Below are 27,779 nucleotides of genomic sequence, written 5' to 3' on the forward strand. Positions count from 1 at the left end.
CTTCTCTCACTCTCTCGCAATTGACATCCCAAGCTCACTCGGAAATAACGAGGCTGGCTGCTGGTGTGCTCCCTCGCCGCGCGTCACTACACCCGTGACCGTCATATCCGTCAAGCCGGTCATCGTCTCCTAGTACATAGATTCAACGTTCTGGGCCGTCGAGGCGGAAGAAAACCGATTCATTGCGTCGGTGCCTTGCAACACGGCTTGGCGAACGGAAGGCGCCTAGGGACGAGCTTGGAAGTTGGAACAACGTTGGTTAGCATCACCGATGCCTCCTCGATGGTCATGACAAGAAAAACATGCGCATGTACTCGTATATGACCTCTGGGTACCATGGACTTTGTATGGCGCATCCAGAGCCGGAATGGGAAGCTTGTGAAGATTAATGCAGCTTGAGACTTGAGTGATGTTCGCGACCGTGAGTCATCACTCTGAGGTAGCTGCCACGTGATCGTGTTTCGGCAGTCGCCGTACCGTGACTATAATCCCGTCCTCGAGTCTTGCTCGAGTCTTTGACAATGATCCCACGCGCGCGCATTCATTGTGAGCTTTACATGGTGACGCGGTGACCAAAATGGGACAAGGCCGCTTGCATTGTCGCCAGTGGCAGCACAGCCTCGCGGCCGAATGCTACAAGTACAATGCCCGGGTGAGTGATGAGTCTCGGACACGAACCTCCACCATCTCCAGGACGTGAGTGACTGGACCTGCCACTCGTTGTTCGTAGACGAGTGAGCCTCGCCGGCGAGGCCTGCACTCGACACTCCTTGTTACCATTCCATAAGACCTAACCACAGTAGATTCATGGCACCCATCAGACACGAGAGGAGGACCAGGGGCCACCGGGTCACCTATCGGGACCGTGAGTTCTTATATGTTCGTGTCCTCTGGTCGTAACTGATGTAGTCGATCATATACTAGGCATCCTGAATGGTGTCTGCCTCCTGAACATCAAGGTGGAACTCGACGGGACGACCAGCCCGTCTGATTTCATCGAGCAACTTGGTGATTATAGTATTTGTTGTCCTCTCGCAGCATTGATACATTATACTTTCGTATTAGTGAGGGACTATTCGCGCCAAGCGGGAGAAGTGTTCCCTAACGAGAAGAGAGCGAACACCGAACTGCGTACACAGCTCGCGGCACTCGTTGAGTCACCCCCGCTCTCGCCGTCTACTCATGAATCAACTCACCACCTTTGTCGCAGATCCTCGAGGACACTCTTCAGTGGGATGGTGCCACAGGGATGATTTCTATATCTGACGCATCCAGGAAAAGGTGAGCCCTACATCCTCTTCGCTATCATGAAATTCCCAACGACTCACTTCCATCAAGACTCGACCCTGTTACTAAATGTTACACCGGTACCGACAAAGACGACTACCCGACGACATACGCGCACCGTGCACAACTGCGTGAGCTCTTCCCAGGCCCCAAGCCGCCAAAGACCAAGTGTGACGTGTGTAAACATCTCACACACGTCCCGCTACATGCGACATTAACCTCGGCTTCCCCCCTAGCGCATGTGGCAGACCATCAAGTTAAGGGAAAAGCACCTCAAAGTCTGCTCTGAGCTCAGGGTGAACAAGCTCGCCGCTCCGGCGCAAGAGTCCACTAGCTCCAACCCAACCCAAGAGAACGTGCCAGCCGCCCCTTCCACGCCTGCCCGCTCGCCGGGCGCCGCCGCCCCCTTGAGCAGGGCGCACTCGAGCCCGGTTGTGTACAAGAGCGAATACGCCCGACAGCCGGCTGCACCAGGAAACATACGGGCACCCCTGTACGTCGTCCGTCACGTCGGGCGCATGCGCCCCAACGTCCGCGTCCCCGGCTAACACACACTTCGCAGACTTGACCCTAGTGTTAGCTTCGCGCCTCAGACGCCCGTCTCCAACCCCCGCCCGGTTCGCAGGATCGACACCATTCGCGAGGAGTCACCGTCGCCGACTGTATCTCGCCGCGACTCGACGCGCGCCCACGCGCGTGCTCCAGACCCACAAGACCCAGACGAACATGAAGACGGGATGGACGTGGACGACGGCGAGGACGAAAACAAGATGGACGTGGACGCCCAAGAGCTCGTCCCTATGACCCCGGGCCCGTCCTTCATCGACAAAGGCAAGGGTCTCATGTGGACTATTGCGAGCGCAGTGGCTGGTGTCGCCTCGCCGATGCGACTGCTCAGTGGGTCCGCGTCCCAGCCTGAGGGGCCAATCCCTGCGTGTCCGGACGCGAGGGACGACCTGATCACTGCGCTCGAAACGCAGGTGGCGGACCTTCGGGCGCGCCTAGACGCCGCCCTGCGCGACGTCACTGCGAAGGACCAGCAGATCGCGGACCTGCAGGAGCAGCTTGCGCAGAAGCAGGCGGCGCTAGCGGGCCTGGTGAACGGCTTCCTGCCTGCGATGCCCGCGGTGCGTATTTCATGGCGAAGTCAAAGGCAAATTCGGCTGACAATGGGGTTTGCAGTTGGCGGTAGCAGTGAGGCATGTTCGTGGTGCCGGCGTGTCCCTCGCTGAATGTGCTTAAAGCTTGACACCGTGTTGTTCGTGTAACAGACCAGTCTCGTCTGTCTGGCACTTGGCTCGTTCCTGGTTATTGTATTTTTCCACTCTGGATGTCTCGTGTATAAGTCTGTCTCCTCACGCTGTATTGCCCTGTATCGTATTGTAATCTCGCCATAGTCGTGCTGGCTTCTCGAATGTTGATGCTGGTTCATCGCGATCCTGTAACTCAAGTCCCACCCACGTAGACATAGCCCGAGAAACACCCATGTTGAAATGCCCTACTACACAGCTAGCAGCCTCCAGTATCTCACGCCATTAATGAACACACCCCCTCCGCCTCTCCCGCGCACACGACCGCTAAGCCTGCTTCAACACCACGTTCACATCCCCCGTCGTCGCGCCACCAGTGAAGGTCGCCGTGAAGGGCTTGTCCGCGCCGCACGTCGCAGCGACGGCCTTGATGCCCTGCTCCCAGCGGCCCTTGGAGATATTGATGGTGTCGCCCGAGTTGACGGGGGTGATCGTGAACTCGGAGCCGCCGGACGTGCCCGTCGTCGTCGTCGGGCTGCCCTGGCACTTCTCGATCGAGCCGGCGATGCCGCCGCAGATCTGCAGGAGCGCAACGTTGGTCTCGTGCGAGTCGAGCGTCCTGTCGACGGCGCGTCAGTAGCGGCGGGAGGGCGGGTGGACGGGGACGTACACGGAGGAGTCGGTGCAGACGACGTTGCTGACCGTCTCTGTGCGCGGCCAGTGGAGTATCGGGAACGCGAACGCGCCCGCGGTGAGGAAGACGAACGAGTACAACAGAGCGAGCATCTTATCGACGAGTAGGCTTGTCAGAATGCGGGGCGATGGAACTGCAGTGAAGAGAACGCGTCACAGACGGCGAGGAACGCAACCGGGCGAAAGACTGAAGGATGCGGGGTGCAACGAGCGTGGGCCTGAACCGGTCAGTCGGGCGAAAGTCGAACTGTGAGGAGCGCAGACTCCGCGCTGGCGGGTTTATATACGACCCCGAGGCCATGCGGGTCGTCAAGGCAGCACGCACATCGCGGAATTCGGGTGGAAGGCACACGCCCTCGGACTTGGCCCTGAGCTTGTGTGCCTCGGCGGGTGCGATGGTCGCTCGCTGATGGGCGTCGCCGGCGGCACCGAGGTCGCCCGTCCACCCGTTGATCGTCCACGCCAGCGATCGGGCCGCACACCCGCGGCCGCCCCGCGTCGACCGTCCGGGCCCGCGCGCCGTCCAACGGCGCGCCTCCCATAGCAGGCAACGGGCGCACACCCCGATATAGAAACCCTCGCGCCTCCGGCCAATCACCGATGGGTCGGCGCCGATAGCACCGAAAGAGCGGAACGCCGCGATCGAGCCAAAGGCCCATCGCCGCACCCCGTCTGCACCTCCTCCGTAATGCAACTCTGCACCCGCCGCCTGCTCTGCGCCAGCCGCCCCGCCTGGCGGGCCCGCCTGCTGTCTGGAACAGTGGGCGGCGACCTGCGCTACAGACAACTCACCACTTCATCGTCGTCCCAGCCTGCGCACGCGTCCGCACCCACGCCCGCACCCAGCCCGCCCCCGCCATCCCCACCAGCATCCGCGCCGCCACCGCCCAACTCCGCCCTCCTCCTCTTCTGCCTGTCCACGGGGCTCGTCGACAGCCTCACCTTCGCCGTGTCCGGCGTCTGGTGCGCCTTCGTGACGGGCACGACCGTCCAGCTCGGGATGGACCTCCCCTCCCTCTTCGCCGAGCTCGGCGCGCTCAACGCCGTCACCTCCTTCCCCACCGCGGTCTCCTACGTCACCAACTCCTCCACCGCCGAGCGCGCGGCTGCCCTGGGGGGCTTCATCTTCGGCGGCTTCGTCGGCTCGCGCCTCCCGCGCTGGGTCACGCCTGCGCGCTCGAGCGCCCTGCAGTCCGCGCTCCTTGCCGGGGCGGGCGCGCTCGCGCTCATGGACCCCGCGGCGACGTACATGCCGCACCCGCTCCTGACCCTGGGCATGATCTCGACGAGCATGTCGCTGCAGGCCGTCCTCGTGCAGAGCCTCAAGACGCCGTTCGCGACGAGCGTCGCGTGGACGAGTGTCTGGCTGAGCGCGGTCTCGCCGAGCTCGCACACCGCACGGTGGAAACGCTTCGCGGGGCTGGCGGCGCTGATGGGCGGGGCCGGCATCGGGGCGTTCGTCGTCCACTTTGGGAAGGAGGAGGGTGCGGGGAATGAGCGCAGCGACGAGAGCAGGCGGACGACGCTGCACAGAATGGGCTGGGGGCTCGTCGGAGCTGCGGCAATCAAGACAACAGTGGGTGTCATTTTCTGGCGGAGAGGCAGGGGAGGGAGGATGCAGCTATAGGCTGAGGACGATCGGCGGGACGGCACGTCGCCGTCTGTGCGACACTGCTAGATGCTATAGAATGCACATACCCTGCACAATGACATCAGTAGATAGCAGATACCCCTTAGGTACGGTAGACGCACCTTACATATCAACTTGTAGTACACCGTATACTTGGTGCATTTGTGGAACTGGATGACTGTTGGGACCCCCGTTTTCCGTGTGCTGGGTGTAGGGGCCTCCCCTTCTCCTAGCACCAGACTACGAGAAGAAGCGACGCCTGCACCAGCGAGGGGAACGCGGATCATCGGGTACGTGAGCACGACCTCGTTCTCCACACCTGTAACTCTGATATGGCTTGCGGTGCCGGCGACGACCAGTCAAGCGCAGCAAGCCGAAGGATTCGCGGCTACACGCGTTCTCCTGCCCGCAAGAAACACAATTGCGCGGGAGGCGAAGACCTCATTTCACAGGAGCCTCGCAGCAAGGAAGCGACAGATGTGGTCAAGACGAACGCGTCTGACTGTCTGAGCGCGAGCGAGCGCGCCCCATCCAGTCTCGGCACCAGTAGAGTCACGCGTCCGCAAGCGGCAGGAACAATATCGCCGCCAGCAATTGTCCTCTGCAGCTTGCTTGTAGTTGTACTCGCTTTGGCTGCCTCTCCATCCAAACATCCGCCCGCACACGCCGCGAGCAGCGCGCAGCCCGGCAGTAACTCCCCGCCCACGCCCCATTGTCCTCCGCGTGCAGCCGCATTGTCCTCGCCGCGCTTGTACTCCGGCGTCCTGCAGGGCTATTGAGTACGCAGTCCGTGGGTCCGCGAAGGTGAGTGGGTATAAGAGCGCGGGTGGGCGTACGGCGGTCCCCCGTGCTGTGCCGCCACGACCTGTCCCGACCCGAGCTCGACCCCCGCTTTCTTTCAACTTCTTGTACACTGCCCGTTCGTCTGCGACGACGACCCTTGCATCCTACTCACCTCACGCCTAATACTCCCGTGCCCGTCCGCTGTATCTCTATCCGCCTCTTACGAGCTCACCGTTGTATCGACTACCACACGCTACCCGCCCACGACCCGCCCCGACACCCCCACCCACCCACAAGATGGCCCCCCGCTACCTCGCCGCCGCGGTCTCCTTCCCCGAGATCCCCGTGCAGAAGCCCCGGTACGTCTCCCTCTGCTCGTGCCACCAGAAGTCCGGCTCGCTGACGCGCGCCCCCAGCCTCTCCCCGCGGAAGCACCTCGAGCGCAGGCTCATCCGCGCGTGGAAGCAGTTCAGCCGGGCGACGCGCAAGACGCAGCGCGCGTCGATCCTCCCCGAGTACTTCGTCCTCCTCACCGCGCGCCGCCGCAGCGTCCGCTTCAACCGAGCCTCGGGGCCCCACGCACACCGCACCCCACGTCTGCGCATACCGCGCGCACACCGTATGCCGACACGATCTACCCGACCAGGTGCCGCTCTGGTGCCTCGCTACAATCCTTTGGACCATGCTTCTCTTCATCCTCGATATCCCTACACTGCACATACCACCCCCACTATAATCGTCGCGCTGCTCGACGCAGTCTCCGACTCGGACTCGGACTAACGCCTCTATGCACTCGGACTTCCGCTACGCCACCGCCACCGCCAGATATGCACTAATACTATGGCCGTATGTACTCCCTCGTATGTACTGCCTCTTCTCGGGTTTGGGTTGGGGTTTGGGACACTGCTGCATCTGCGTTACGTATCTGTTGTTGTACTCGGTCTTGTAGCGCTAGCTTGTTGGCTATCTCATGCAATAGACTCTTTATCGATTCTCACTTGGTTGTATGCTGCGACGCGTCCTTGCAGAGGGCCCGGAGGTCAACATTTACACGAGAACGGCAACCAACGCTTCGCTGGTGTCGAGTCAACCACGGGCAGGGAACATGTGAATAATCTGAGGTCTAAGCTGATACAGGGCGATACGCGGCAGTCCGAGACGAGCGAGAACGATATCTAGACACTGGAAACAATCGGAGAGGCTGGAAAGAAGAGCCTCGTTGGACTTCACATCCACTCTACCTCACTTCCTCTTCTCGTCCTTCGCATTAGGCCGGTCCGGCACCTCCACCTGCATACGCTCGATGCCATTCGCGATGCCGTTCACGCTCGCAATCTGTACGTCCGCGCCGCCGTCCGGCTGGCCGGGCTTCAGGATGTTCGCGATGGTTTCCGCGAGGGGCGTCGGCTCCGCCTCGAGCGCCATCTTGAGGAACCACGGCTTGCTCATGTAGTTCCTGATCCTACACCCCACACCCCGCGATGAGCATCTGCACGCAGGATCCAGATCAGAAAGCGCCACGCACCCGTCAGGCAACAGCACGACGACATTCGCTCCCCTCGTCCGGGCGATCCTCCTCCCCTCTGGGTCCTCTTTCAGCCACCGCAGCGCCCCGCCCAGCGAGCTCCCGCTGCTCCCGCCGACGAGGAGGCCCTCGCTCCGCATGAGCTTGCGCACCGCCGCGAACGCCTCCTCATCGGACGTCTTCAGCCACGCGTCGACCTCCCCGCGCGCAAGCACGTCCGGCACGAAGTCGTACCCGATGCCCTCCACGACGTAGGCCGCGCCTGCGTCGGAGGTGTTCAGCGTCTCGGGGAGCGCGAGTATGCTGCCTCTCTGTTGGTCCGACATTAGAGTGAGAGTGTGAGTGGGGGATGGGGGATGGGGGCTTACGGGGTCGACGCCGACGATGATGCAGGATTTGTTGTGCACCTTCTTGATGGCGCGCGAGAGGCCAGTGATGGTCCCACCCGTGCCTGCGCCTGCGATGAGGGCATCAACCTTGCCCGACGACGGGTGTTCTGCGGTGCCTGGGGTAGAAACGACTGCCTCGATGATCTCAGGGCCAGTCGTGAGCTCGTGGGCGAGCGGATTGTTCGGCTACACATGGACGGTAGTGAACACTGCTGTACAGATTACCGAGAACATCAAGGGTGGTACGCACGTTCGCATACTGATCGAGGATGATCCCTCCCGGAATCTCTCGCTGAAGTCTTCGCGCAACTCCTGCGATCGTTAAGGAATTCAGCCACGAGAGGCCCAGAACTCGGAGTGTTCGCTCTACCTATGTGGGACTCGGGTGCGTCCCAGGCTGCCTCCGTGGGCGTCCGCACAACTTCCGCGCCTAGTGCACGCAGGGCAGCTTCTTTCTCCTGTGTAGGGCCATGGCACGGTTAACGGGTAGCCAGGGGCAGGTAGGAGGTATGCGCACCAGAGACATCTTGTTAGGCATCGTGATAATCACAGAATATCCCTTATCTGTAGTATTCAGCATATGTTCAGGTCACTGAGCGTTGGTTTCACCTTAACGGCGCAGGCCAACGCAAGGCCAATTCCTGCAAGGTTGCCATCACGATACGGTACGAGGAATGTTGGAATTGCGGATACTCACCAGTGTTGCCCGAAGTGGGCTCTATGACGACGCTGTACCCGGGGATGAGCTTGCCCTCCTTCTCGGCGGCTTCGACCATCCGCTTGGCTATGCGGTCCTTCACGGACCCACCAACGGAAGTGTATTCAAGCTTGCCGACTATCAGCACGTCCGAAGTGAGCCAAACGCACTACATCCTGATAGTTCTGAGACCTACGCAAATTGCACTCTATGCCTTCCTGCTTGGCAATCCTGTCTAGCCTGATGAGCGCGGTGTTCCCCACCGCTCCGAGAGCGTCATCGAGAATATGCGCAGAGTAAGGCATGTCTAAGGTCTACAGATGTTCAGTGATGGTCTGCTAGGTGCGTGCGCTGTGAAGCAGCAGGGCGGGATGGAGGCTCAGGAGAAAAGTATGTTGCAGGTTGAGAACGAATGCCGCCTTTTATAGACGCGTCGCGCCCGCCGGGTAGTGGAACGCGTGCACGTGACCCTGCTCAAAGTGCTTCCAGATGATTGGAGCGGACGAGAGCACACGGACGAGCACAGGACGCGGGCGGATCTAGTAGCGGGCAGGCGCGGCGAAGAGAGTGAAAAATAGCGTCATATTGCGTGCATCAGGGGACGTTACAAGAACAGGGAGGAATCACCACAATCAGTATAGGACCGACGGAGCTCTCATAGCTGTATGCAAAAGGACGATCATCGAGGGCTGCGCTTCAGCATCTCTGCAAGCAGCGGGAACGGTCGTCCAATCCAAGTCGCTAGTTCGATGTGATCTTTGTAGGGGTCACCGGTGTTTGGGTGTACGAGCACCCTGTCGCCAGCGTCAGTGCACCTTCCTCAGAGGATCAACATCATGATGATAGTACACATACGAGCAAGGGCCTCGATTGACCACCAGCCAAGAAAAGAACGCTCCTGTCTGATGTGGAGTGAAGACGTTCACTTCGAACATCGGAACAGGGTGTGGGCCTGGATCGGCGTGAGTTCAAAACCTTGCGGATTCGAGAGCCTACACTCACCGACTGGCTTGTCCCAGAACTTGTAGATACGAAGCTGAACGACATCAGTCAATAACAGCCAGATCGAACCAATACACGCGTCTCACCTCAGGGAACTCTCGCCGGATACGTTCGTGCAGCTCTCTCGCATACTGCATTTCCTCCTCACTGTTCGGCATGTAATATACTAAGGGTTCTATTGTGAGAGAAGTGTTCACTTGGATCATCACAGGCGCACTCACTGTGAAAGTCAAAGCCATTGTTTGACGAGTCAATCGGCTTCGGGAAATTGCCATATGACGCCGATTGGGGACCCGGAGGATTGTACAGAGACTTCCCGTCCGGGTTGATCGTCGTTGGAAGGGGTGCGGCGTTCTCGTAGCCTTTCAATGGTGACCCCCAAGGCAAGTTACTGGCCATTGCGGATGCCGTCGCTGGTAGGAGATGTGAGCAGCAAATCGTATGGATTGCAGTCGTTGGGGACCCTGCACTGTCGCGGTTAAGTATTGCGTGCTCTATATACTCTGGACACCAGGTGTCATCTCACCGAAGTGAGCATGACAAAGCAAAGGCAAATAGTGCCTGTGGTTCCCATACTTTGCTGTATATCCAACGCGAGGGCGTTCTTCGAGCGTCCGCGCCAAGAATAGCTGGGGACGTATTACGTGGAATACTTACCAACCTCCTCAGTGCTGACCTCGAGGCAGTAGACGAGGTTCAGTCTGCGGGCCGTGTGAACTAAGAGCGCCTCAGCGTGATTACGAGCGCGTCCACAGCGCGTCGCGGCGCCTTGTCTTCTACCACGAGCGACCCGCGACGGGGTCAGGGCTACTCAGTGTCAGCACCTCAATTTATACAACACACAAACGGCCGCCACTCACTCTTTTGTGAACCCTCAGCAACGACATTACCAAACACCGTTGCAGTATGTCTTCAAGAGAATCCGATCGAATTACAGCTGCGCAACAGACCCTAGACAGTAAGCAAACGCGACGATACAGTGGTCGTCTCGCGTTTTGACCGACAGCGTATAGTTCTGTACGATATATCGCAGCTTCTCAACACAGGGCTGGACAAAGAGACCCTCGCTACGTGTGTCAACATGATTGAAGGCGGCGTTAACCCCGAGGCATTGGCGGTACGTTTGCTAGAGCCTAGGATGGGTCCAGGAGCTGAGCGTAGCTGCAGGCAGTCATCCAGGAATTACGTAGAGAAAGTCAGGCCTTGTCTGGCAAGCCAGCAACCAACGGTAGATAGTGTCGACATGTCGCGTTCGGTGCAGCGCTGTAACTTGTATTGCAGTCTACTCCTCCAAACGCAGTCGTTAGCTCCACCGTAGCCAAGAGGTGGAAAAATTCGTAGACCCTGATGCCGGAAAGAAATGTCGAAGAGGTCCCGGATGTCCACAGAGCCCGCCGTCAAACATGTAGAAGTTGAACAGGACACGACCCGGCCATAATATCAGCCACCTGGGGTGGCGAGTTTCCATGTCAGCTTTTGTCGGAGTTCCAAACTGGTGGCGCACGAGCAAGGGGATTACTCCTTGACTAAGCGCTCATTTAGAGACACCTCTCTCACTCACCACCACTGCTTCCACTATGTCCGATACGCCTAGACTCATCGACTCGTTCACGGCGCCAAAAGACGTGCTGCAGGAGTTTCAAGAGCTCGCGGAGGAGGAAGATGTCGACCCCTTCGCAGAGACAGCGTCCAAGCGTCAGATCGCTTCCCGGCAGTCTGACTACCACAACCGTCGTTTCAAACGCCAGGCGCACGAGAGCGAGGATGCCTTCAGGGCAGCGGAAGAGGGGCGGGATGTTGAGGGAGGATACAAGGATGCGATGAAGATGCAGATGCTAGAGAAGGAGGAGGAAAGGGTGCGGAGGGCGATCGAAGAGAAAGAGAAGCAGGCTCGGGAGGATGGTCAGGCGAAGATGGACCTCGACAAGACGCCGCCCCGCGCGGAGATCCAAGAAGCTGCGAAAGAGCTCGCGGGCACGAAGCGCAAGCGGCGTTGGGATGTCGAGACTGAGGAGAAGGAGAACAAGACAGAGGCAAAGGGTGGTGAGTGGTCCAAGGAAGCTCTCGAGGAGGCTGCGCCTAAGAAGCGGAGGTCTCGATGGGACGCTACGCCGGCGGACGTCAACGCTGCGGGCGAGACACCGAAGAGGTCGCGCTGGGACCTGGCTCCCGCCGCTGCGCCCGACACCCCGATGCAACCCATTATCATGAACGCGCCCGGCTTCATGCACGAGGACAAGCACAACCGCTACCTCACGGACGAGGAGCTCGAAGCCATTCTCCCTGCGGCTGGCTACGCTATTGTCACCCCGCCACCGGGCTATGCGCCTTTGGTCCGCCCACCCAAGTTCGCCACTCCTAGCTCGGATGTCGGCGGCTTCCAAATTCAAGAGAGCTCGGATGCAGCGGCGGCGGCGGCGGCAGCAGGTCTTGCGCCCGAACTACCAACCGAGATTCCTGGCGTAGGCAGCCTCGCATTCTTCAAGGCCGAGGATGCGCAGTATTTCGCCAAGATCCTCAAGGAGGAGGATGAGACAGAGCTGTCCGTGGACGAGATGAAGGAGCGCAAGATCATGCGGCTCCTGCTCAAAATCAAGAACGGTACGCCTCCCGTTCGTAAAACAGCCTTGCGACAGATCACCGACAAGGCGCGCGAGTTCGGCGCCGGCCCGTTGTTCGACAAGATCCTGCCGCTGCTCATGGAGCGTACGCTCGAGGACCAGGAGCGTCACTTGCTCGTCAAGGTCATCGACCGGGTGTTATACAAGCTCGACGATCTCGTCCGGCCATACGTCCACAAGATCCTCGTCGTCATAGAGCCTCTGCTCATTGACGAGGACTACTACGCTCGTGTCGAAGGTCGTGAAATTATCTCCAACCTGTCGAAGGCTGCCGGTCTCGCGCATATGATCTCTACCATGCGCCCGGATATCGACCACGCCGATGAATACGTGCGTAACACCACCGCGCGTGCGTTCTCCGTCGTCGCCTCCGCTCTCGGCATTCCCTCCCTTCTACCCTTCCTCAAGGCCGTCTGCAGGAGTAAGAAGTCCTGGCAGGCGCGTCACACCGGTATCCGTATCGTCCAGCAGATTGCGATCATGATGGGATGCGCCGTCCTCCCTCATCTGCGCAACCTCGTCGACTGTATCGCGCACGGTCTTCAGGATGAGCAGCAGAAGGTCCGGACGATGACTGCGCTCGGCCTTGCTGCACTCGCCGAGGCAGCTGCGCCATACGGTATCGAGTCCTTCGACAACGTCCTTAAGCCGCTTTGGGTCGGTATTCGTCTCCACCGCGGCAAGTCGCTCGCTGCCTTCCTGAAGGCCATCGGCTTTATTCTGCCCCTGATGGATCCCGAGTACGTGTCGTACTACATCAAGGAAGTCACTATCATCCTCATTCGTGAATTCCAAACGTCCGACGAGGAGATGAAGAAGATCGTGCTCAAGGTCGTCCAGCAGTGCGCCGCGACGGAGGGTGTCACGCCGCAGTATATCAAGCAAGATATTCTACCCGACTTCTTCAAGGCCTTCTGGGTGCGGCGGATGGCGCTCGACAGGAGGAACTACAGGCAGGTCGTGGAGACGACCGTCGAGTTGGCGCAGAAGTCCGGCGTCGCGGAGATTGTCGGCAGGATCGTCAACGAGCTGAAGGACGAGGCGGAGCCATACCGCAAGATGGTCATGGAGACGATCACGAAGGTCGTCGCGTCCCTCGGCGCATCCGACATCGACGAGCGTCTCGAGGTACGGCTCGTCGACGGTATCATCTACGCCTTCCAAGAGCAGACGACCGAGGACCAGGTCATGCTGGATGGTTTCGGTACCGTCGTCAACGCGCTCGGCATCCGTGTCAAGCCATACCTCACGCAGATCGTCTCTACCATCCTCTGGCGTCTCAACAACAAGAGCGCGAAGGTCCGTCAGCAAGCTGCCGACCTCACGACTCGCCTTGCTGTCGTCATCAAGCAATGCGGCGAGGACCAGCTCCTCAACAAGCTTGGCTTGGTGCTCTTCGAGCAGCTCGGTGAAGAATATCCCGATACGCTGGGTAGTATCATCGCTGCAGAGGGTGCCATCGCGAACGTTGTTGGTATGACGCAGATGAATCCGCCAGTCAAGGATCTCCGTGAGTGTTGAACATTAAGTTGTGCCTGATCAGTGCACTGACCTCAATCTTTGCAGTCCCTCGGATGACCCCCATTCTTCGTAACCGTCACGAGAAGGTGCAAGAAGCCACAATTAACTTGATCGGTCGTATAGGTGCGCAGTCAGTCTATGGTTCTTATGCTCATGTTACTGATCTTTTGTTCCAGCCGATCGTGGCGCTGAGTTCGTGCCTGCTCGTGAATGGATGCGGATTTGTTTCGAGCTGCTTGACCTCCTCAAGGCACACAAGAAGGGCATCCGGCGTGCGGCCGTCAACTCCTTCGGTTATATTGCGAAGAGTTTGGGTCCTCAAGATGTCCTGCAAGTACTCCTCACGAATCTGCGTGTGCAAGAACGTCAGAGCCGTGTCTGCAGTACGGTCGCCATCGCCATCGTGGCCGAGACTTGCGGTCCCTTCACCTGCATTCCCGCGATCCTGAACGAGTACCGGACAGCCGAGTTGAACGTCCGGACTGGTTGTTTGAAGGCGTTGTCCTTCGTCTTCGAGTACGTCGGCCCACAGTCCGCGTACTACGCCGATTCCGTCGTCACGATGCTGGAGGATGCCCTCACCGACCGCGACCTCGTTCACCGGCAAACGGCAAGCACGATTGTTAAGCACCTTGCGCTCGGTGTTGCAGGCCTCGGATGCGAGGACTCCATGCTACACCTGATGAACCTCGTGTGGCCGAACTGCTTCGAGACGTCCCCGCACGTCATTGGTGCAGTCATGGAGGCTGTCGAGGCAATGCGGGTGACTCTCGGCCCCGGCGTCCTACTGAGCTACGTCCTGCAGGGGCTATTCCACCCGGCGCGGAAGGTCCGCGAGGTTTATTGGCGTGTTTATAATTCCCTCTATCTCGGTGCTGCCGACGCACTGGTGCCCTTCTATCCTGACCTGGGCGAGCTCAGTGAGGGGCAGAACGTGTACGACCGCCATCCCCTCCAGATGTTTATCTAAACTATGCTGCGTAGCGTATGCGTCTAATGTGTATTTGTATTGTGTCCACTCTTAGGAATGCATCATTGTGTGCTTGTTGTTGTCGGTGGTACATGATTGCGAACTGAATAGAAGGCTTGAACATAGGATATGACCCGAGGCGGTCTGGGCGAGGGCGTGGTCTATTGGACCATTCTTTTAAGTATGGGGCCGTGAACATATCTATCAGGAATGATCTCAGCTTGACACTGTTGCAAGCCCTGGTCTAGCACTGGTGCAGTTCAGGTGCGGTTGCACCTGAAAGTCCAAGAGCGTACAACCTTTACTGGTCACTCGGCAGAAGCAGTCGCGACGATGAGAAATTCACACTGCATTACAGAGCAACACTAAATATCCGAAAAGCAGAACAAGCGTATGAGGGCTATTATGACCCGGTTGTCAGTCCGGGAGGGAATCCGTTGAAGTCTACCTGATCTTGCACCGCTCGTCCACCTACTGAGTATGCTACACGTAGCCGCAGCCGGACGTTGGCCTGCGTTTTAATATTTTAAGTTGCCTTTACACCGGAGGATGAGATGTATAGGACACTCACTCCTACTGGGGCTATCACCCGCATTTGTTGTGTTTCGGTGGCGCCTGGCTGCACGTCTGGATTCGACATGGGTAGCATTTGGAGTTGTTGCGACTGCACGACGAAACTCGTCAGCACGTTTGTCTCCTTGGCAAGTAGCCGCATCGTTACCTTCGGGACAGCCGCTTGGAAGTTGAGTCCAGTCACTGGCGTACTGCCCATGACCTGGAACCTCGCAAGGATGTTCACAACGCCCGGCTTGAGCACCTGCGGCGTCAGCGTAATCTTGAGCTCGTTCTTATCGTACGCCGGGTACGCCGTCAGCCGTGACTGTGCAGCCGGCTGTGGAGGCGGGGTCTGCGTCTGCGGCAAGCTGAACACGGAGCTTGCACCGTTCGACACAGGCAGGGGCGGCGCATGTGTCTGGACGGGGGTGGACGTCGAGGCGGCAGGAGAGTCGAACAGGCCGAGTATGTCTTGCACGGTGCTCTTCTGTGACGGTGCGGGCACTGCAGGGCTGAGTGCTGGCGTCGACGAGCTACCGAAGATCTCGGCGAGGAGGTCTTGGTTGCTTTGTACGGGTGCGTGGCCGTTGACTGGCGCACTGGGGCCGGTCGCGATGTCGTCCCCGAGTAGATCGCCCTGATCGGAACATACTGAGCACTAATGCGAAAGGACAGCGATGGGCCAACTTACATCTCTACTTGGCTGCAGAGAACCGACGGGTTTGTTTTCGCTAACTGAATCGCGATGAGCTAGGTTCCGCCGTGTTAGCAAGTGAAGCAAACGCACCGACACCCATGACAGTCGCCTTGAGCTCGGGCGGCGGCATACGCTCCAAAACGCCCGCACGAACGTCGAGGGTGAACAAGCTAGCGAACTCCACTGCCCGCTGCTGAATCTCCAGCTCTGGACTCGTCGTAAAGCTCAGCAGCACGTTCGCTATCCGTTCTTGCTGGGCGGAGGAGGTTGTCGGGCGAGAGGACATCTTGGTGATGGCGGTGAGGACGAACTGGCGGGTCAGGTAGTTGGCGTAGGGCGAGTCAAGGATGGAGAGCAGGAGGTCGACCAGCTCTACGTCGGTGATCTAGAAGAGATGGGCTTCGATCAATTTGTGCTGACGGCGTTGGTGGACGGCTGAACTCACGGGCTTGGGCTTATCTTCATCGACGAGGCCGCCTTCGAGCACGGCTTCGCTGTACTCGCCCAGTATCCACGTAGCCGCCAATGTGAGTGACTCCTGCGAGATATCGGAGCGCAGCGAGGTGTATAGCTTTGATGCGGTGTATGCTTGCAGCTCCGGAGTATGCGCTACCAGCCGGATGAAAGCCGAAAGGATCTCTTCCCTCACCGAATTGCCAGCCTGATCTCTATCAGAGAAGCTGCTAGGAGCAACGTGCAGCTACGACTTACCAGCCTCAAGACCCGGAGGACAGTATCGATATGCCACCGCTTGTTTGGCGCGAACCGTTCCGCGGCAAGACAGATTTGAGTCGTCATACCAAGCTTGAACTCGTCATCGGCAACTTCCAGGAACGCGAGCAGCTCGCGGATGAGGATGCGGACGTTCTGTTCGTTGATCAGCGCGTAAGACAGCTCTAACGCACGTCTGCGAATGGAGATGTCGCCATCGCGAAGACAGTCGAGGATGATGTTCCGATGGCGCTGTACTGCGTTGGTATCGATCGAAACTACCTTGTTCAGAGTGTTGAGAGCGACGTAGCTAGGAGAGGACGGGCAATCATGAACACCAGAGGCGACTGAATTGATAGAGGTGATTGAGCTTACCGGATGTTGTTGTCGCGGTTGCTGAGGAACTTCCCGAGAATGTTGATAGCCATGACTCGAAGGCCGCTGTCCGCCTCGATCTCGAGGACTGTCATGACCGTCTCGTACAGAATAGAGTTGCCGACGTTTTTCGTGGATTCTGTGTTCGTCGCGACCTACGGTAGAAACAATGATGTTACTCACATAGACCGTGGGGCGTTCGGGATAGCTTACCTGTGCCAGGATATCGTTCATGGTTTCACTGGCCTTCTCATCACCCTTGCCGAGAAGACGTAACAGACGGAGGATCTTCACTTGCAGGAAGGGATCTGTGATGCCAGATACATCGTGCTCCGGACTATATCCTGTTGTCACCAGTGATTTCAAGTGTCGGACAAGTACTGGTACGGCCTGACGATCGAGTGATCCGTTGGTATTCACGACGCGAGAAGAGATGAGACATAATCACATTGCGGAACTCCTCGAGGCATCCTGCATCGGTTTGGCACATCTCCGTGACCAGTGTTATGGCGGTGAGGAGGACACCATGGTTGCGATCGGCCAGGAGGTTCTTGGCTTTGGCAATGAAGTGGTCTGAGAGGTCAGGCACTTTCCTAATCACCCGTAGAGCACATAGAGATGCCTGAGAAGATACAAGCGTGAATAGTGCGATGTGATGGATCGCCCAGGTGACGCACTTTCTTTCGGATATAAGTGTTGCTCGATCCCAAGAGCTTCTCAATCTCATTGGCTAGGTCCCGGGACATCTCCTCTGATGCTATATCTGCGAATGTACACAGGGCCAGCCCGACAGCATACATGTTCGCGTGGTTCATGTCACTGACGGGAACGTCAACATCGATGCAGTGCGCAGGACTGAGGTACGCACTTCTTGAGCGAGTTCGTGACCAAAGTGAGCACCTCTTGACTCTCATCCAAGAGCAGCATAATTCCCAAGTAACCTAACCGCTTGTCGGAGAATCGAGGACTTGCGACCAGCTTGAGACATTCCATCTGGCCGAAGTGCGCCTCCGACCCCAGCATATGGATATAGAGCAGCTTCGCGACATTGTTATGCCTTGCGTACGAGTCCTCTTCACGGAAAGATGCTCGAATGTTGGCCGACTCTTGCTTAATGAGTGCACGCTCATCTGCCACTGTCTACTGAAATTAGGGATGCTGTGCACAGCGGCCGCGCGAGGTGCACTCACTTTACACGCCCGAATCCCCTTGATCAGGGCTGTGTACGCCGTCAGCAGCAGCGAGGAGAGTAGTTAAAGAGGCGTGCCTTTGAGATTATGGTACACCATCGCTGCCGTCCGCGGTGGTTGTAACTTGCTTCGCCGTCTGACTCTGGGCACCGCGGCAGCGTCCTCGACATACGCGCACAAGCGCCGGCGACCATCGTGACGCACGTGTGACGGAGTGACAAAGCAGTGACCGCTGAGGCCACCGTCACAACACCTCGAAGGAGCCGCCTGCTCGTCGTCCGCGTCCACCCACCCCGCTACTCTGCCGCTCCCTTCCCCGCTCAGCCCCCATGGCCGCCTTCATGGCCGGCGGGAGGCCGCCCTCCCCCGTCGACGAAATCCTCAAAAACATGAATTTAACGCGTGAAGACCTCGCCAGACACAGCGAGCAAATGCGCCTGTTTCTAACAGGCGGGGCAGACTGCGCCTCCTCAAGCACATTCCCTACCCAACCTTCCAAACACAACACGCAGACCACCCTCTCTCGGAAATCATCCTCTCGCGCGATCTCACGCTCGAGCTCGGTCGTTAACACGTTTGGTCGTGCTGCGTCGCCGTCGCCATCGCGTGTGCACGTAAAGCCCGAGCCTTTCGAAGAAGCGCTCCCGACGCGCTCCCTTGGCACCATGGAGCTTGTGTTAGAGCGCAAAAGTAGGCAGAGCAGAGAAAGGCGCTGTATGTTTCGTCGTACCTTCGCGTGGCTAGGCGCTCACAAATTCTTTCAGCCTCCAATGCATGTTCTCGAGACGACCGACGCGCTCAAGACGAAGATGTATCCACACCATCCACTGATATGACACCTCAGGTGTGTTTGACGCGTCTCTCCTCGTCGAGATCGCGCTGGCTGATGAGACACGCAACAGAGTACACCACAAACACCTCACCACTACAGACACTACAGTGAACGTGTTCTAGGCGACGCTTTCGCGTCACGAACAGCCTTGGTGTGTACACAATTACAATCTGCCTGCAGTAATCTAATGCGTTTCTTGTAGCCACCATTCGGGGCCAGCGACCCTAGTACCCCGAGGCCACGGTCCAGAGCGCCCGGCAGCAGTCGCGCAGCGACTCCAGCGGGGCGTACCATCTATACTCGCACCCCGCATCGTCCATCATCCCCCGGGTCCAGCCCTACGCGTATAATTAACATGGTGTCTTCGCCAGGACCCATGAGATCGTCCCCAGTTCGTCCCGCGAAGGAGGTGAAACTGCCGTACGTCCTTCCACTCGGGCCATACTCGGAGGACAAGCCAGATTGCGCGTATGCCGGTCTCATTGGACAGGCCATCCTCTCGTCGCCTGAGCACCGCCTCACGCTCCAGGACATTTACGAGTGGATCACGACAGTATACCCGTATTACAAACGCGGGGAACAGACGTGGATGAATTCCGTCCGTCACTGCCTGAGCACTATGGCAGTTTTCCGCAAGGTCCCTCGCGTCCGCAATGAGGGCAAGAGCCTATGGGCGGTCTTTGACGAGGACGTGCCGGCGTTTGCCAATGGCGGATTCAAGAAGTCCCTCTGCCCGGACATGGTCAAGTTGGAGAAGGAGAAGCAGGCCAAGCGTGGCCCCAGGAAACGCGGTGCAGCCACGGACGACAACAGGAATACTAAGCGACACAAGAGCGAACACGTCGACGCAGAGGGGAGCCGTCCTGCTGCTCCTCCCCCGATGCTCCCGCCGTACTTCCCTCCGTTCCACGCGAACCCTCACCACCAACCTTACTACCAGGCCTACGCTCCTCATGCTATCCCCGCCGAAGTGCAGGCAATTCCAGCGGAAGTCGTGTTTCCTCCGCTCCCTCCCAATGCGGGCTTCGCCACGTCGGTGTCGAGGCCTGCGTCGGTACGGCCGACGTCGTCAGGGGGCTCTGCTGCTCGTCCCGTCTCTGCAGCTGGCTCTGTAGCGACCGAAGCATCGATCGTGCGCGGACGCGACCGCTCACCGAAGCCCATCTCATCATCCTCGTCCGTGCCCGCCTTGACGCCGAACTGCAGTTCCTCGTCAAGTCCACCGCTCTCCTTCCATGCGAGCATGATGGACGATGCTCGGTACAGTTCCTCGCCGGCGCTGTCGCCTGCCGTCGCGTTTATGGATACCGACGACGAAGAGGATGAGTTGGATGTGGAATGGTTGCACAGAGGACCCCCGATCGCAGCGCTCGCGCCCAGTGCTACTCTTCTCAGGCCGGCCGACTTCAACACATCGCGCCGGTCGAAGTCGAAGCAGCAGCGCGATGCGCGGAAGCGGTACGAGGTATGTGGATCTCACGCGCGGCTGGAATACTATTTCTCATGTTCTTTGACCCAGGCTCTCTCGGTCCGGCCCGCGCCAGAGTCGCCCACTCTCGAGCACAGTGCTCTGAAGGAGAAGCAGAGGGAGCTTCAACTCAGAGATTTGATGACGCCTTCCCCGTCAGAGCGCACGCAGCTGCTACCCCTGCCCACGACTCCTCCGAACAGGCCTTGCACGCCGCCTCGCAAACAGCGCGTCACGAGTGGTGGTGTCCGGCTTTCACCTACTCTGACCCCCATCTCCCATGCTGGCCTCCACATGAGCCCGTCCCCAAGTCTTGTCCACTACAAATCCCACCTAGACCCGCCACCACCGTCTGCGATGCATTTCCCCCAGGCCCCACTGCTCGCTGTTCCCGGGAGCTCGCAGATGACGCCTCCCCGCCAGACCGGCAGCGCGGACGTGCACACGCCGCTGCGCAAGGTCTCGGGCACGTCCGACAACGGCCACTTCAGCTTCTCGCCCTTCGCGCCTGTCACACCGCAGCGGCTCACCTACCCGAACTTCGACTCGCCGTGGCGCACGCCGTCGAGGAGCACGTACGACCTGCATGCGCCCTCGTCCCTGCTTGATGAAGAGCTCCACAGGCAGAGCCTGAAGGATATCAGCCCAAGCCTGCTCGGGTTGGGCGGCCGACCGAAGGGTCTGTGGGATAGTCCCCTGGCGTCCTCCAGCCCTAGTGTCGAGCGTTTCTGGGGCTAGCGCAAGCTGGGACTGCAGGGACTCGATTTCTACTGTCTCCTCTATCTACTCCCGCGGACGAGGATCTGGCATCTCTACGGACGATACTCGACCATAATACCTCCATTGGATACACAACCCCTCATGACCGTATGACTCTGACTCTGTCTCCTAGCTTTGTTGTCCGCAGACCGTATGTCTCCCTACTTGTTTGCTTAGTCTTGCCGAATCTTTATCATATCTATGTTGAGGGCCAGTGTAGCGTTGCTAGTCATCTGCATGGGTATTAGTACGTGTACGTACGTATGTATCTGTTCGCTCATACATGTACTAGTACAGGCGTCGTTGTACTCCTTAACAAGCACGGTAATATTACAGCAATGTTTGATTCACTTTGGATAGCATGCGATGAGAGCATAAAAGTACAGAGTATACAAAAAAAAACGCGGAAGGGTACCACGATTATGGAGCAAATTCTGCAGGACTATTGAGAACAGGTGAATATGCACCAACTGTTTGACTACTTACCTTCCTCGTCAAGCAGCGTGGCTTCATCCAGACAAGCCTGTATGAACTGTGATATCACAAGGTGGCGGCGTTTGGGCCTGTTCGAAAAAGTTCAATGCACATTCCAATTTGATGATAAGAAGACTTACTTAGATGTGCGCTGTATGAGCTCGAGACGACGGCTGGCATCCCGCTTATCGACGACTACATGTGTGAGTTTGGGATCATCGAGATCTGCAACTCTGCCGCCGTTCTCTTTGATAGCATTCGCTACTCGTTCGAAGCTGCCGAAGGCTGCTTAGCAGGGGTGAAATCTCAGGACGAAGAACTTGCCTCCGGCTAACGTCGCCCTCGTTCTTCGCCTTCACAGCCATTCCGTGCTTTCGCGCGTTGTCAGGAGTGTCGAGGTAGAAACACCTGCATGGGATGAGTATCGATAATTGTCTCTCGAAGTGCTACGTACAGATGCTTGAATATCAGCTCCTGGTCATACTCCATTGCAGTATCGTCTTCGCCCATCCGATCGTCTCGTTCGGGCTACAAACATGCATCGGTAAACGCAGGTATGCCACATCATCGTTGTGCTCACCTGCGATATGTGTGCATCCTCTAGCTGTGACTGAATGAGTCATCAGCAAGATTACTTCGAATTCAATCGCATAGATCAGGCATACACTTGCAGCATCAATTGGAGAGCTCGCAGACGGATCGGTAGGCTTCACATCGACCCAATCATCACCGTCATCCTCATCCGAATGGATGTCTTCATCGCGATTGACGTCTTCATTATCTGAGTCCGCCTCTGTGTCGCTGTCCAATATTGGGCGTTGGACCTCCGATCTCTTCGACGCCTTCTTGACGTTGAACCAATCCGCCAACTCGGGGTCCTCTTCCTCAGACTCGGTCTTGTCATCGTCTTCATCGATGGGCTGAGTCGCAGGAGTAGTGCTGCTCGTTGTAGGCTGTTCAGGCTCCTCTTCCTCTTCTGTATCTGCGTCCATGTCGTAGTCTTCGTCGTTGCGTCGGCGGGCTGTGGCGTGGAAGAAGTACCTAGCATATGATGAACCAGTCTGGCACGAATAGAGACAAAGTCTAGCGTACTTCTTTGTGAGCGGTACCAGTTCCCCTCTTGCAATGCAATCCATGATCCACTGCGGTCTGATTATGTCGCAGACCCCTTTGTCCATGATGAGCTTGATGTCGTACGCTGGTCGCCCATCGGTGAGACATTATGAAAAGGGAGAAATGCAGAGGTGTACTGACGGGTACTTGTGCCCCCATAGACTACCAGCAGTTTTGAGTCATCTCTGGCAACCTGCGCGCAGCTACCGCCGTTCGCGTAGATTCTTCCCCAAACATCTCAGCATTTGATTGGCAGATCTGAGGCTTACTCACAACTTCATAAGCTCACTCTTGTCCTTCTCGCCAGTCCTAGACTTGGGATCAGATGCCACCACTGAGAGCATACTCAGTACTATGCAGCGTGACTCAGTAAGCATACTCACTGAACTTCATGCCTTCGAAGAGCTCGCTCTCGACCTCGACATTCTTGAGGCTGATTCCCCGGTATTCCGGCATAACGGTGACCTGTTTTCGATGAGCGCTGTGATCTGCCCTATGGCTTCACGCAGATGCTCACTGGTTTCCGGATCTTCTTTTGCTTCTTCTTCGGCTTGCTACAAGACAAAGTCTTAGCATGTGCGGGAAGAGCGCTGTACCACGCACGTACTCGTCGGAGGGGTCCATCTTGCGCTTCCTCTCGGAGCGTAGGCTTTCCAAGACAGCTATACCATACTGAGATTCTATCGTGCACAGACCAAACACTAACGTACTTGTAGCCGCCATGCAGTCGCTGGTATCCAGGTCATCCCGAATCTGCAGCGCTCGCGGGAAGCGCATCGTCAAGCCCATATGGTACAGATCTGCACGCAGACCACGCCGTCAGATCTGAGGTTGAGAGTAACTTAAACATAGACACCGCACGCTCACCCGTAGTGGTGATCTCCGCTGCTTTCACTTTGACGATGAAAGAACTACAGCGGTACGTGAGCTATACCAATCCTGATGCACAAGGTGACCGACACTCACTCCTCGGGCTCCAAGTAAATGTCGCCCTTGTCCTCCGTACCCTTCTTCGCAACCTGCAGGAAGCTCGGCGGGTTCTTGGGATCCCAATCTTTCCATGGCTTCTGGCGGACCCAGATATAGTCTGCGTAGGAGAGCCCGGTGCCGATCCGGACGAACGTGCTGTACCTGAAGAGCCGCATGGCAGAGTGTGAGAGGATGTCGGGAATGTCTGCCAGGCGATCGCTCACTTGGGCTCGTCATCGTCGGAGGGTCTCCGATCGTCGAGGACAGCGCAGATGAGGGTAGACACGCCGCCAGAGCGTCTCCCGGTACCGTAGTTCCCGGCTACAAGCAACGATCGGCGAGAGCCTTAAGGCATATGCGGATTACTCACCCACGACGAGGACGTCAACCGTTTCGCCCATGTTGTCCTATAACACATCAGCTCCACCGAGCCTAGAGCTCCCAAAGCAGAAACCACCCACCATATACTCTGGCTTAACCTACCCTCCTCATCAGCACCGACCGTCCCCCATCAACACCAGCACCCACTCACCTTGATCCAATCCCGATTCCGCCCATTCAACACATACTCCGAGTCCGGGTGCTTCATGACGAGGCCCTCGCCGCGGTTCGCCATGATCTGGTCCATCCGCGCGCGCACGTCCTTCGCCGTCTTCCCCTCCGACTCCTGCACGAACTCGATGCGCCCGGGCACCTCGTGCAGGCACGAGCGGAGGTTGCGTTTCCGGAACTTGAGCGACTTGTGCAGGAGCGAGAGGCCGTTGAGGTAGAGGAGGTCGAAGACCTTGACTAGACATGCGGGTTAGCGGAGGGAGAGGGGAGGGGAGGGAGACGTACAGCATGGGCGAGGGCTGGCTGCCTTCTTCGACTTATCTGCGTGGCGGGGATGAGTAGATTCTGGGCGAGAGGACGACGGGTTGCATACCGAGTGCGGCCGTCTTCAAGGTTCCGAATGGAAGGTTGCGCTCAGAGACGGGATCCCATACGAGCATCTCTCCGTCGAGAATGATCCTACAAACACATCAGAGACCGCGATGTACGTGCAACATAGAGTTCGACTCACTCGTCCACTCGAGAGTCAAATGCGCCATGGATGAAAGGCGTCAAGCTGCCCGTACCGACATGCTTCCCATACAAGTAAGTGTAGTCCTTTCCTTTCCTGCAGCACGACCGCCAAATCAGTCCCTCTACCCGCACCCAGTGGTCATATGGGAGAGACGACTCGCGCACCTAGAGCAGTAGAAGTACTCATTCCCGCGTTTATGCAGCTGCATCCGCTCTCCATCCAGCTTCTCCTCCATGACGAATGTCTGGCCCTGCATGTCCTTCACGCTCTCCTCGATCCGGCGCGTCGGGCGCTTGCACAGCATCGGTGCGAACGCGCGGAAGAGCTGTGCCGCTTTGTCCTGCACAGTCAAAGTCAGCGTGTCGGCATCGGGAGCGTCAGGGAGGCGGGGCATAGCGTGCCTCGTCGTTGAGCCGCCGGGCGGGGTCCCAGAGCTCCCAGGCGATCTTCTTGAGGTCGGAGCAGGTGTTGAAGAGGTCGTGCGCGTCGGGGTGGAAGACGGCGAAGACGGTGGTCTCTTTGACGGAGATTTGCATATCTGCATCGTGCGACGCAGGGGCGTTAGTGTGGGTAGGAGAGGATAGGGAGGAGGACGGTTGGACCTTTCAAAATGATGCGGACGATCCATCGCTGTTCTTCAGGGGTGCTGCGGTTGTAGACTCGTTGTAGAGTTTTGGACTGCAATTCTCTGAAAAGTATGTCAGGCTGCAATGCGCAATGAAAGCAGTAAGTCTGCAGTACGATTTTCCCATGTTCTTCGCCAGTTCGTCTAGAACGTCGTTCAGTTCATCGACGGTGAGCGAGCCCTCGATCACCGAGGACCGCTTGCTGACGACCTCATAGAGTACGGTGGGGAAGTCGCCCGAGGATTTCTAAGGAAGCACAGAGCAGACACACGCCCTCAGTGACGACGTGGAGCAGCAGAACCAAATGGACGAACGTCTCGCTCAGTAGGCTTCTTCCAGTTCAGCAGTCGGATGGCGTCCGGGTCTCTCATGCCGAGTGGGATTAGCTTGATGTACGTCTTCGCGAGGTTCTTCTCTTTCAGACCATATACAGCACGCTCACGGTCTTTCTGTCGGGCCGTCAGGCAAACTGCAGCAGTTGAACGTCCGGGCACTCGCCTGAGGCAAGATGAGCCGAAGCACAGGAAACAGGTCGTATCCCTTTTCTTCTCTCCAGTGCTACGACGAGATCACACAGCCCTCAGTCTCATGGAGGATGTACAAGTCAATTCTGGCGCACGTTGAACCACGAGTCTAACAGCTTTCTCCGCTTCTCAGGCTTGCGCTCGTTCTGGAGCTTGTCGAACAAAGCGGCGAGGACATGGAAGGGGGCGCTGCCGCGGCACTTCGGGGGAGCAGGGTACACAAGTTCATGGTCCTCCGCTGTTACTGCTTCGAGTTTGGGAGAGGATGGAGGAGAGGATGGCGCAGGCGTTGGTAGCATGGCGGCGCACTGGTAGTACTGGGCCTCAGTGGGTCACTGTAAGTACTATCCACGAGCTTCGTTGAGATTGCGAGCTGAGGACAGTTGTTTATATGCGCTGACTCGCACGCGGTTCCGTTGGTAGTTTCCTGGAAGAGTAGCTCTGGGAGAGGTGAGTAGTCACAATGGACGGGACGGGCGAGCTCGATCGCGTCCGAAGCCACCGCGTCGCGTCACGTTCACGTGATACCATCAGTGGCTCCAGGCCAAGTTGGCCTCCTCGCCTGTGGTGCTGCCAAAGCCATCGACTGTGCGAACCTTGGACGCTCCTTCCTAGCAAATTCAGAACATACCCGCACTTGCGATGAACCGTCTCCTCGTGAAGCCAATTTACAGTGCTCTGTGCTCATATGTAGTCGTTCAGAGCTGTCTGGAATAATAATTGCACTGAAGAAGCGCCGACGGACTCCACACGACGGCATGTATTCTGGAAATTGACGACTCCTCTTGGAAGAAGAGGTATGGCGACTTGGCCTGTGGATGACATCCTTGCTGAAGCTGAAGTCTTGGTTTGCATTTCACGCGCATACTACTGACCCGTTGTAGATTGTCTACCATCGAGAGGCTGTGCAGTGTACTCTGCATTCTCTGCTGCCCAAACGGCTGCATCCTCGACCGCGATGATCCGGAATCCCCTACTCTGTGTCCTTCGTGCGTAGTCTGGCTTTCGCGTGACGGAGGATCCTAGGTGTCTAAGATAATGACTCCGCTCCATACACCATTGCACCACTCTTCCCGTCCTGTAGTCTCTGCACTGTGCAGTAAGTCGCTCAGTTTCTCTCCGATGATCTGCTGGTGCACCACATCCATTGCTTACGCATCATAGCGCTAGCGCCCATGCAAGGTAGCAGCTCTCCGTCGACGTCTTCGCGGTCATGCGCCTTACATATGCGCGGCTTCGCGGACGCTGCGCAGAACGTTAACGGCCTCGCGGGTCAGGAACTCATCGCCGTTTCCCTGCGAAGGTCCGGGTCGCTGGGCACAGGACGGGCAAGCCCGATGACGTCGATCGGACGCGGCCCCGCTGAGGGGGCATGCTTGGGAACGCCCACGACCGGGCTGGGTGCAGCCAACTCTCAGCCGGGCTCCTCGTCCAGGCGCCACCGACCGTGGACACTCGGTACCCACCGCTCGCCTCATCCAACATTATCCCCCAGTGTCATCAGTGCTATCATGCGACAGCCTGTATATAAACAGGGGCCACGCCGCCGCGCTCCAGCCCCCACGCGCACGACCAGTCCCGCCAAAACGCCATCCCTACACCGCCCTCGCGCCCTCGTACCATATACCACTGCTCATGACCGATATGGATGTGGATGTGGCTTCCCCCTCTGGGTCGCGCATGCACTCTCCTGCGCCCGACGTTATACAGCATGCCACAAATATTACGCCCTTCCCCGCTGCGTCAAAGCCTCTAGAGGACACAGTGGGTCCCTCCGAGGGGGAGGAGACACGCACGCGCACGGTGCGTAAGAAGAAGAGCTCGCTAGACTTGCGCGACATCTATCGCAACGGGGGTCTCGTGCCGTCCTCGGGAGCCAGGTTGTAGTAGTGAGTGCCAATGTCACTGCGCCTGTTGGTTTGCTGTGCTAACGTCGGTGTCAGGTGGGCTACGAGCGCGCGCTGCATCGCGCATATACGAAGTAACGACCTTCACGAACTCATGACACCTGGTGCTCTCTTCGGTCCACTGTATCTGTCGTTCAGCTCTTCT

The 27,779-nt window shown here is 57.9% G+C and overlaps 12 protein-coding genes across 12 annotated transcripts; 7 read left to right on the forward strand and 5 right to left on the reverse strand.

Annotated features, from left to right (window-relative positions):
* Nucleotides 1–441: 441 nt before the first annotated feature.
* C8Q71DRAFT_744259 (uncharacterized protein) lies at nt 442–2,755 on the forward strand. The gene is made up of 8 exons (XM_047922932.1): nt 442–865; nt 925–1,008; nt 1,066–1,151; nt 1,211–1,281; nt 1,339–1,462; nt 1,524–1,780; nt 1,850–2,414; nt 2,470–2,755. Exons 1-8 carry the CDS (start codon nt 808–810, stop codon nt 2,527–2,529), a joined length of 1,305 nt encoding a protein of 434 aa, XP_047781454.1. The 5' UTR covers nt 442–807; the 3' UTR covers nt 2,530–2,755.
* A 109-nt stretch (nt 2,756–2,864) lies between these two features.
* Nucleotides 2,865–3,323, reverse strand: C8Q71DRAFT_703304 (uncharacterized protein; the record flags this gene model as incomplete). Its single annotated transcript, XM_047920310.1, has 2 exons — nt 2,865–3,156; nt 3,208–3,323. 2 exons carry the CDS (start codon nt 3,321–3,323, stop codon nt 2,865–2,867), a joined length of 408 nt encoding a protein of 135 aa, XP_047781455.1.
* Nucleotides 3,324–3,763: 440 nt separating this feature from the next.
* On the forward strand, nt 3,764–4,857 carry C8Q71DRAFT_905203 (uncharacterized protein; the record flags this gene model as incomplete). Its single annotated transcript, XM_047928891.1, has 1 exon — nt 3,764–4,857. The coding sequence occupies exon 1, from the start codon at nt 3,919–3,921 to the stop codon at nt 4,855–4,857; it is 939 nt and encodes a 312-aa protein (XP_047781456.1). The 5' UTR covers nt 3,764–3,918.
* Nucleotides 4,858–5,940: 1,083 nt separating this feature from the next.
* Nucleotides 5,941–6,423, forward strand: C8Q71DRAFT_855115 (uncharacterized protein; the record flags this gene model as incomplete). Its single annotated transcript, XM_047927147.1, has 2 exons — nt 5,941–6,002; nt 6,060–6,423. The coding sequence occupies 2 exons, from the start codon at nt 5,941–5,943 to the stop codon at nt 6,421–6,423; spliced, it is 426 nt and encodes a 141-aa protein (XP_047781457.1).
* A 231-nt stretch (nt 6,424–6,654) lies between these two features.
* On the reverse strand, nt 6,655–8,809 carry C8Q71DRAFT_462683 (cystathionine beta-synthase). The gene is made up of 9 exons (XM_047918697.1): nt 8,451–8,809; nt 8,255–8,392; nt 8,167–8,198; nt 8,075–8,116; nt 7,928–8,015; nt 7,808–7,869; nt 7,537–7,743; nt 7,169–7,479; nt 6,655–7,105 (listed from the first exon to the last, which is right to left on the reverse strand). Exons 1-9 carry the CDS (start codon nt 8,557–8,559, stop codon nt 6,886–6,888), a joined length of 1,209 nt encoding a protein of 402 aa, XP_047781458.1. The 5' UTR covers nt 8,560–8,809; the 3' UTR covers nt 6,655–6,885.
* Nucleotide 8,810: 1 nt separating this feature from the next.
* C8Q71DRAFT_463068 (DOPA-like domain-containing protein) lies at nt 8,811–9,988 on the reverse strand. The gene is made up of 6 exons (XM_047918699.1): nt 9,914–9,988; nt 9,478–9,669; nt 9,343–9,422; nt 9,257–9,290; nt 9,110–9,206; nt 8,811–9,048 (listed from the first exon to the last, which is right to left on the reverse strand). Exons 2-6 carry the CDS (start codon nt 9,653–9,655, stop codon nt 8,934–8,936), a joined length of 504 nt encoding a protein of 167 aa, XP_047781459.1. The 5' UTR covers nt 9,656–9,669; nt 9,914–9,988; the 3' UTR covers nt 8,811–8,933.
* Nucleotides 9,989–9,991: 3 nt separating this feature from the next.
* On the forward strand, nt 9,992–10,526 carry C8Q71DRAFT_463063 (mitotic-spindle organizing gamma-tubulin ring associated-domain-containing protein). Its single transcript, XM_047918698.1, has 3 exons — nt 9,992–10,214; nt 10,270–10,373; nt 10,424–10,526. Exons 1-3 carry the CDS (start codon nt 10,163–10,165, stop codon nt 10,490–10,492), a joined length of 225 nt encoding a protein of 74 aa, XP_047781460.1. The 5' UTR covers nt 9,992–10,162; the 3' UTR covers nt 10,493–10,526.
* Nucleotides 10,527–10,814: 288 nt separating this feature from the next.
* C8Q71DRAFT_744295 (small nuclear ribonucleoprotein) lies at nt 10,815–14,494 on the forward strand. The gene is made up of 3 exons (XM_047922933.1): nt 10,815–13,387; nt 13,444–13,521; nt 13,575–14,494. The coding sequence occupies exons 1-3, from the start codon at nt 10,834–10,836 to the stop codon at nt 14,366–14,368; spliced, it is 3,426 nt and encodes a 1,141-aa protein (XP_047781461.1). The 5' UTR covers nt 10,815–10,833; the 3' UTR covers nt 14,369–14,494.
* Nucleotides 14,495–14,693: 199 nt separating this feature from the next.
* C8Q71DRAFT_744298 (Adaptor protein complex AP-1 gamma subunit) lies at nt 14,694–18,124 on the reverse strand. The gene is made up of 14 exons (XM_047922934.1): nt 17,974–18,124; nt 17,897–17,925; nt 17,575–17,846; nt 17,384–17,525; nt 17,155–17,328; nt 16,920–17,096; nt 16,707–16,861; nt 16,332–16,641; nt 16,066–16,281; nt 15,711–16,005; nt 15,615–15,658; nt 15,090–15,560; nt 14,940–15,032; nt 14,694–14,879 (listed from the first exon to the last, which is right to left on the reverse strand). Exons 1-14 carry the CDS (start codon nt 17,993–17,995, stop codon nt 14,772–14,774), a joined length of 2,508 nt encoding a protein of 835 aa, XP_047781462.1. The 5' UTR covers nt 17,996–18,124; the 3' UTR covers nt 14,694–14,771.
* A 101-nt stretch (nt 18,125–18,225) lies between these two features.
* C8Q71DRAFT_702663 (uncharacterized protein) lies at nt 18,226–20,934 on the forward strand (the record flags this gene model as incomplete). Its single annotated transcript, XM_047920262.1, has 4 exons — nt 18,226–18,707; nt 18,801–18,879; nt 18,931–20,186; nt 20,496–20,934. 4 exons carry the CDS (start codon nt 18,226–18,228, stop codon nt 20,932–20,934), a joined length of 2,256 nt encoding a protein of 751 aa, XP_047781463.1.
* Nucleotides 20,935–21,433: 499 nt separating this feature from the next.
* C8Q71DRAFT_795089 (DNA ligase 4) lies at nt 21,434–26,026 on the reverse strand (the record flags this gene model as incomplete). The annotated part of the gene is made up of 26 exons (XM_047925588.1): nt 21,434–21,518; nt 21,570–21,704; nt 21,754–21,837; nt 21,884–21,957; nt 22,143–22,470; nt 22,522–22,627; nt 22,684–22,766; nt 22,816–22,876; nt 22,926–23,007; nt 23,146–23,204; nt 23,253–23,342; nt 23,410–23,453; nt 23,509–23,673; nt 23,736–23,832; nt 23,882–23,918; nt 23,973–23,990; nt 24,044–24,300; nt 24,437–24,522; nt 24,575–24,670; nt 24,742–24,917; nt 24,979–25,115; nt 25,180–25,265; nt 25,319–25,449; nt 25,518–25,652; nt 25,702–25,761; nt 25,823–26,026. The coding sequence occupies 26 exons, from the start codon at nt 26,024–26,026 to the stop codon at nt 21,434–21,436; spliced, it is 2,916 nt and encodes a 971-aa protein (XP_047781464.1).
* A 281-nt stretch (nt 26,027–26,307) lies between these two features.
* On the forward strand, nt 26,308–27,693 carry C8Q71DRAFT_744303 (uncharacterized protein). Its single transcript, XM_047922935.1, has 2 exons — nt 26,308–26,826; nt 26,892–27,693. Exons 1-2 carry the CDS (start codon nt 26,766–26,768, stop codon nt 27,536–27,538), a joined length of 708 nt encoding a protein of 235 aa, XP_047781465.1. The 5' UTR covers nt 26,308–26,765; the 3' UTR covers nt 27,539–27,693.
* The last annotated feature ends 86 nt before the right edge of the window (nt 27,694–27,779 follow it).

The sequence above is a fragment of the Rhodofomes roseus genome (assembly GCF_022264815.1).
Source record: "Rhodofomes roseus strain CIRM-BRFM 1785 chromosome Unknown C8Q71scaffold_5, whole genome shotgun sequence".
Taxonomy (NCBI): Eukaryota; Fungi; Basidiomycota; class Agaricomycetes; order Polyporales; family Fomitopsidaceae; genus Rhodofomes; species Rhodofomes roseus.